General features: G+C 48.9%; 1 protein-coding gene and 1 pseudogene across 2 annotated transcripts; one reads left to right on the forward strand and one right to left on the reverse strand.

Moving 5' to 3' along the window:
• Positions 1-680: 680 nt before the first annotated feature.
• RBM3 (RNA binding motif (RNP1, RRM) protein 3) lies at positions 681-4,878 on the reverse strand. Its single transcript, XM_011991418.1, has 7 exons — positions 4,712-4,878; positions 3,689-3,804; positions 3,302-3,408; positions 2,557-2,662; positions 2,372-2,468; positions 1,861-1,944; positions 681-1,506 (listed from the first exon to the last, which is right to left on the reverse strand). Exons 2-6 carry the CDS (start codon positions 3,789-3,791, stop codon positions 1,884-1,886), a joined length of 474 nt encoding a protein of 157 aa, XP_011846808.1. The 5' UTR covers positions 3,792-3,804; positions 4,712-4,878; the 3' UTR covers positions 681-1,506; positions 1,861-1,883.
• On the forward strand, positions 4,216-6,171 carry LOC105547727 (annotated as a pseudogene). The gene has a single exon (XR_001007259.1). The product of XR_001007259.1 is annotated as an uncharacterized LOC105547727 (transcript).
• Positions 6,172-7,850: the final 1,679 nt, after the last annotated feature.

The following is a 7,850-nucleotide window of genomic DNA, read 5'->3' on the forward strand; positions in this document are numbered from 1 at the left end:
TGGTATATGAGCTCTTAGCATTGTTTTCAAACCAGGCCTCTCTCATGGCCCTCATACACAAAGATGAGTCCACTGTACCTCTCCCCAACCCCCATCATTTCAGGGGAAGGAATAAACTGGTACCACTATTTATGATAGGGATTAGCTCACGCCATGAGATCAGGTGCTTATGGTCTCAGAACAATCCTGTGAGGACAGTGCCCATCTAACGCTCAGAGAGGCTAGGGAGATTCAAGCCCAATGATTAGACAACGGGACTAAGCTAAGAGACCAGCTTAGGAAACCCAATTCCAGCCGGCCTCAGGCCTCAACGTACACCTAACCCCCTTGCAGTCCCTGCCCACCCATCAACCAAATATTCTCCAAGCCTCCCTCTCACTGATGTGCCCCCATTATTTTCTGAGACAGAGTCTTGTTCTGTCACCCAAGCTGGAGTGCAATGGCATAATCTCAGCTCACTGCAACCTCCACCTCCTGGGTTCAAGCAATTCTCCTGCCTCAGCCTCCTCAGTAGCTGGGATTACATGCACCTGCCACCACGCCCTGCTTTTATATTTTTAGTAGAGATGGGGGTTTCACCATGTTGGCCAAGCTGGTCTCGAACTCCTGACCTCAGGTGATCGGCCCACCTCTGCCCCCATTTTTAATTTGGAAAGTGGGCTGAGTAAGAAAAAAGCAGGTTTTCAGGTTTCATCTTTTTAATAAGCTCTGTGAAAGACATCCTAAGCACTGTATGAGACACAACAGAATATTTTTTCTTCCAGTATTAAAAAAAAAAAAAAAAAAAGACATTTGCAAACATTTTAAAGCAACTCTTCTATATAATCAGTTTGATTATCTGAATTAGAAAATACCCCTGGATAATCATGTTATTGATACACTTTTCTTTTTTTTTGAGATGGCGTCTCGCTCTGTTGCCCAGGCTGGAGTACAGTGGCGCGATCTCGACTCACTGCAACCTCCGCCTCCGGGGTTCCAGCGATTCTCCTGCCTCAGCCTCCCGAGTAGCTGGGATTAGAGGTGTACGCCACCACGCAGGACTAATTTTTTTATCTTTAGTACAGATGGGGTTTCACCATGTTGGTCAGGCTGGCTTGACGCACATTTCTTATAGGTATGTTTGGAAATTGCTTCCTAACCACAATAAACACTGTGTACAGGTTTTTTAAATGTCCTGGATACACATTAATTTTCTGAAACCAGTCTGGCCAAACTTGCCAGAATCAATTATTGCTAGCTCCAATGATCCTGAGAGGTCTAACTAAAAAACTGGTAAAAAGAAAAACACTCAGGCTCTACAAACGTTCCATAATTTGTCTTTAAATAGGCAGAAAAAATTTTTAAAAAGATGGAACTGTTAAAGATCTTTAACTACCTTGGCAGGTCAATTTAAAAACAAAAGGTTGATATGCTATAAAATAAGATGCTTCAGTGCAGCTCCAAAAACCTTTATAAATACAGCCATTTGGAAGGACGATCCTGGATCAGAAATTATTCCTTGTGTATCTGAGAACAGCAAGAGGGGGAGAATTGTGATGTCATGAAGGAACAGCTGACAACATGCTCACCTCCTAGAGCTGATGCAGATGCTGAGGGTTGGACAACAGGGACACCCCTTCATTTCCTCCATCCCACACAAGACTAGAGGATTACAGGAGATGGGTTTTCAGATTCCACCCCCTAGCAAACGTGCTCTGACATGCACCTGAGAGCAAGGAAGGCCTAGGAATGGTGTTTGGTAGGTTGGCTGAATGAGGTATGAGGGCAGCAGAAATGCAGAGCAGTCTTGCCAGAAAAGGTGAGACAGTCATGACAGAGCGTGACAAACAGGTTTACTCAATGCCGATATCCAAGTCTCACCTACATTATGTGCATGTCTCATTTCAGTTGTCATAATTGTCTCTGTAATTTCCTCCTGAGTAGCGGTCATAACCACCCTGGTTTCTGGGAGAAAAAAAAAAAAACACACACACACACACAGTTTTCTGGGACTGCATTATACACCACTGTCATTAATTATATGGGTCATGTTTTATAGTATGTGTCATAACATAAACCTTAAATATCAAAAACACGGTATGTTAAGCATGAGTATCACAGTAAACAGTTTTATGGCATACAATGTATATGCAATATTTAAATCATAATACACGTTAAAGCAATATAGTTATATAACCCACGCAGCACAACATATGTATACTTTACCATGTTACAACCATATGACCACACAATTAACTCAAAACGCTGAATTTCATACTCGTTTTAGGCACACATTAGTAACAGCAAGATGTGGTATGCATGAAAACCCAGGCGCTGAGTTCTTAAGGAGAGGGAATCAATAGCAGAACATCCCAGCCCCTTGGCTACCCACCTGCCATTATAGTCTCTGGAACGTCCATATCCATATCCATACCCTCCAGGTCTACTGTCATAATACCTGCCACTCCCATAGCCCTGGTCCCCACCACCTAGAACAGAAAAATATTTAAATGGCAGTTGTCCTCACCTAGGCAACTCTCCCTCTCACCCCATGAACAAAACTATCACTGCACTCACCTCTAGAGTAGCTGCGACCACGCCCATGGGCCCCAAAGCCACCTCCTCTGGTTCCCCGAGCAGACTTGCCTGCATGATCCACACGGATCTGACGACCATCCAGGGACTAAGTGTGGGAGACACAAGGAGGATGGGTTGGCAGTCAGGGCAGTGGTGAGGGAAGAGCAGGCAAGGGCAAGTGGGCAAAAGAGGCCAAAAATTCCTGCTGGGCACCAGGTTCTGGGTGCCATGTTCCAGAATAAGCTCCTTTACCCCAGAATGGTTTCATCAGGAGCTATAGAATCCCACACAAAATGACCTGAACGCACCATGTTCCCCTTGCTACTACTTACATCTTGACTGAACTCAGGCTGAGTTCTCCTCCCCACTCCTCTAAGCTGCCCGACTATCAGGGCTAGACAGACACCTCTCTTGGTTTGAGGCTTCAGAGTCCATGTCAGAAGACTCACGAGGTCCTCTCCGGGCCAGGCCCACAGGTCTGCAGACTCTACTACCTAAGCCCAAGGCAGGTCAACCATCCACAGGTGGCTTCTCGGCCTCATGCAGGACCAGTCGTCGCCTCCCAGGCGGCCAGGCTCTGTCTGCCGCTGCCCTCCACCCCCTAGAACAAAAGGCAGTCATGCTCCTGTGAGTGGGCACTGCGGGGCTTGGTGGCCACGCTGCCCCGAGCAGACACAGAAGGAAAAACAAAAATGAAGGAAGCCGCAGATGGGGACAAGGTCCCTCTGCAGATAGGAGGCCCCACCTCTCCGTTCATGGCTCTCATGGCAACTGAAGCATGCTCTGGGTTGGTGAAGGTGATGAAACCAAAACCCCTGGACCGCTGAGTCTCCCGGTCCTTGACAACGACCACTGTGAGAGAGAGAGAGGAGGAGGAGCGATGTGGACCAGTCAGCACCACAAAGGTTAAGTAGCAAAGGGTGGTCCGAAAAGGACATGGCGGTAGGTAGGGAAAACGGAGCCCTCCCACCAATCCCGAAGACGGTTCCCCTCATCCTTAGTGGACACCATAGGCTTAAGAAGAAAAAGAACATGGAAGCGTGGGTCCTAACTTTTCGGTTAATACTCCTTGAAATGCAAGGATCCCAGACTTTCTCTCACCAACCCTCATTGAGAGTCTGGCCCGTCTCACCCTCAGAGATAGGTCCGAAACTGCTGAAGTGGTCTTCCAGCGCTTGCTCGTCGGTGTTAAAGTTGAGCCCTCCCACGAAAAGCTTTCCTTCTTCAGAGGACATGGCAGTTCAAGTCCTGTGGGAAGAACATGAAGAATGGTGGCAGGAAGGAGGAACAAAATGGAGACGTGAGAAAACAGCGAGAGAAGGCGGAGAGAAGTACAGAAAATAAGAAAAAGGAACAAAATGGCTGGGCGCGGTGGGTCACGCCTGTAATCTCAGCACTTTTGGAGGCCGAGGCGGGCGGATCACAAGGTCAGGAAACTGAGACCATCCTGGCTAACACAGTGACAGCCCGTCTCTACTAAAAATACAAAAAAATTAGCCGGGCGTGGTGGCGGGCGCCTGTACCCCAGCTACTCGGGAGGCTGAGGCAGGAAAATGGCGTGAACCCAGGAGGCAGAGCTTGCAGTGAGCCGAGATCGCGCCACTGCACTCCAGCATGGGTGACAGAGCGAGACTCCGTCTCAAAAAAAAAAAAAAAAAAAAAAAAAGGAGGAACAAAACATGGGTAACTACAGAGAAGCTGGGAAAGAAGGCCAACAAGGTAGTAATCTGCGGAGCTGGCTCAGCGCAGCCACCATTAGGGGGCCACCATTGCGCATGCTCACACATCCACAGCCGCCACGCCCGTCATTTTGTGTCACTGCGCAAGCCCAGAACATCCTTGCGTTCCCTCAACGCCGGCAGAACAAGATGGCGGCGGCCACGTGGGATAAGGAAAGCAAGTATCCGCTGTCGCGTGGTCACTGCCACCACCGACGGCACCCAGTCCCTCCCGAGGGGCCTCACACTCAGATACAGCGCGCTGGCCTCCCACCAACCGAAATGTTCACCTCCCAGCACGGGACCCGCCCGCCCCAGAGAAAGCCAAGCCTACGTGTCAGCGGCCATTACTCTCCCCACTCACTATCCCCCGGTCTCGGCCGGCGCGGCGCGTGTGTGGCGAGGAGCCGCCGTTCCGCAGGCCATACGCAACTTACCTGGAAATTAAAACGTAAAAAACCCGGACAGACGGCGAGCTCGGAGGAGCACAGAAAACAAGGACTGGTCTGCGCGGGAAGACGATTGATAAAGAGTACGTAGCAAGAACGTCCCGGAACGTTCCCCTTGCGCGTCCCGGCGTGCATGCTGATTGGCTGAGGCTAGCAGGGGCGGAGTGGCGGGGGAGAGGAAGGGACAGCAAAGTGAAGGGAGCAGTATTCTCTGCGAAATGGGGTGTTTCCGGAAATGGGGTCGACTTTTGCACAGATGGTGCACTCTAAACGTCAGCATCCCCCCCACAACCGGCTGAGCTGCCTTGATCCCTTCCACACAGGAACCTTCTCACTCTCATACTACTTGCCGTCCCTGACATCATCCTCCCGTCCTTGCCATCGTTTCCCCCGCTGGATCTGATGTCTTCCTCACCATCGCAATCGTCTTCCTCTAGGTCCCTGCCATTCTCTGATGTCAACCTCCTTCACCTTCTAGTTCTTTAACCTCGTACCCTTTAAAGGCCCGACATTTTATCCCCCACGTCACTGATGTCATCACCCTTCACAGTCCGTGATGTCAGACCATACGTTTTAAGGTTTGACCCTGACTCCTACTCTTTCTCCTCTGTGCTCAACATCTAGCCGCCTGTCATGCGACATTCTTCCCTGGCGTCATTCCTTCTCATCTCTGACTTCAGCCCTCACCCTTGTCTGACTGCCCCCCGTGAAGCCAGCCCCTTAATTTTCCCACCAATAGACTGCCTGAGATGGCTTTTACAAAACAGGATGCTGGCCGGGTGCGGTGGCTCACGCCTGTAATCCCAGCACTTTGGGAGGCTGAAACGGGCGGATCACGAGGTCAGGAGTTCGAGACCAGCCTGGCGAACATGGTGAAACCCCGTCTCTACTGAAAATACAAAAAAAAAACCCCAAAAAACAACAACAAAAAAAACCAGCCAGGTGTGGTGGCACGCGCCTGTAGTCCCACCTACTCGGGAGGCTGAGGCGGGAAAATCGCTGGAACCCGGCAGGTGGAGGTTGCAGAGAGCCGAGACCACACCATTGCACTCCAGCCTCGGTGAAAACAAAACAAAACAAAACAGGATGCTGCGATCTTCAGAGGTTGTAAATCCCAGTCCTTAGAGCAATTTTTGCTCTCTTCGAAAGTAACTGAGCCCTTGCCGGGGGTGGTGGCGCACGCCTGTAATTCCAGCACTTTGGGAGGCCGAGGCAGGCAGATCACAAGGTCAGGAGTTTGAGACCACCCTGGCCAATATGGTGAAACCCTGTCTCTACTAATACAAAAAATAATAATAATAATAATTAGCCGGGCGTGGTGGTAGGCACTTGTAGTCCCAGCTACTCGGGAGGCTGAGGCAGGATAATCACTTGAACCCGGGAGGCAGAGGTTGCAGTGAGCTGAGATCATGCCACTGCACTCCAGCTTGGGCAACAGAGCGAGACTCTGTCTCAAAAAAAAAAAAAAAGTAACTGAGTCCTTTATTCACAGAAGGGACTTTCACAATACACAATAGACTTATCCCAAACAAGTAGTGTCTGAGCCCACTGTTCACAATTTGGTCTTCAGTGTCTTGACCACTTTTACAATAAATGGATTTGACAGATTTTTCATTTCTGAATGCCACATCATTGAAGAATAGGTTTGTCCTCAGAGGCTAAATTTCTTATCGATAGAATGAATTTGCCCAACACAGGCCAAATTTGCTAACATACAGAATACAGTACATCCATATTCCTGTTGGGGTAATTCCCATATTTATCTTCCTGTTGATTGTCAGGGATTCCTCCATAGTCTCATTATTAATCCCTTAGGTGTTGGAAATAGCCTCTCCAGCTCTGGCATTTGTGTTATTAACTTTGTAAACGGTAAACTTAGTTGAATAAAGATCCATAATTTTGATATAATCATTTTTCCCCCTATGGTCTGTGCTTTTTTTGGAGACGGAGTCTTGCTCTGTCGTTCAGGCTGGAGTGCAGTGACGCAATCGCAGCTCACTGCAACCTCTGCCTCCCAGGTTCAAGTGATTCTCCTGCCTTAGCCTTCTGATTAGCTGGGATTACAGGCATGCACCACTATGCCCAGCTAATTTTTGCATTTTTGTAGAGACAAGGTTTCACCATGTTGGTCAGGCTGGTCTCAAACTCCTGACTTCATGATCCGCCTGCCTTGGCCTCCCAAAGTGCTGGGATTACAGGCGTGAGCTGCCACGCCCGGTCTGGTCTGTGCTTTTAAAGAAATAATTCTCTTCCCCAGGTCACAAGATGTTCCCCTACAGTTTCTTTTTTCTTTCTTTCTTTTTTTTTTTTTGGACAGAGTTTTGCTCTTGTTGCCCAGGCTGGAGTACAATGGCACTATCTCGGTTCACTGCAACCTCCGCCTCCTGGGTTCAAGCGATTCTCCTGCCTCAGCCTGCTGAGTAGCTAGGATTACAGGCGTGTGCCACCATGCCTGGCGAATTTTTGCATTTTTAGTAGAGACAGGTTTTCACCATGTTGGCCAGGCTGGTCTTGAACTCCTGGCCTCAAGTGATTCCCCCGCCTCGGCCTCCCAAATTGCTAAGATTACAGGCATGAGCCACCGCGCCTGGCCACATTTAGGTCTTTAATTCATGTGGAGTCCGTCCTTGTATATGGTGTGAGATAGAGCTACAATTTTATTTTTCTCTATGTGATGAGCCAGATGCCCCATCACCATCTATTAAGCAATCTGTCCCATCCCTGTGTGTTTGTTACCATCTCTATCATATATTAAGTTCCATAGATATATGGGTCTGTCTCTGAGGTGGTTTGTTGCTGGTTTTGTTGTTGTTGTTGTTGTTGTTGTTGTTTTTAAGAGATAAGCCCTGGCTGGCTCCTGGCCTCAAGCATTCTCCCCAACTCAGCCTCCTGAGTCACTGGGATTACAGGTGAGGACTATCGTACCTGACTTCTGAGTTGTTTTTTTTTGTTTGTTTTTGTTTTTTGACAGAGTCTCACTCTGTCGCCAGGCTGGAGTGCAGTGGCGCGATCTCGGCCCACTGCCACCTCTGCCTCCTGGGTTCAAGTGATTTTCCTGCCTCAGCCTCCTGAGTAGCTGGGATTACAGGTGCGCACAACCACGCCCAGCTAATTTTTGTATTTTTAG

The sequence above is a fragment of the Mandrillus leucophaeus genome, unplaced genomic scaffold, assembly GCF_000951045.1.
Source record: "Mandrillus leucophaeus isolate KB7577 unplaced genomic scaffold, Mleu.le_1.0 Scaffold395, whole genome shotgun sequence".
NCBI classification, from domain to species: domain Eukaryota; kingdom Metazoa; phylum Chordata; class Mammalia; order Primates; family Cercopithecidae; genus Mandrillus; species Mandrillus leucophaeus.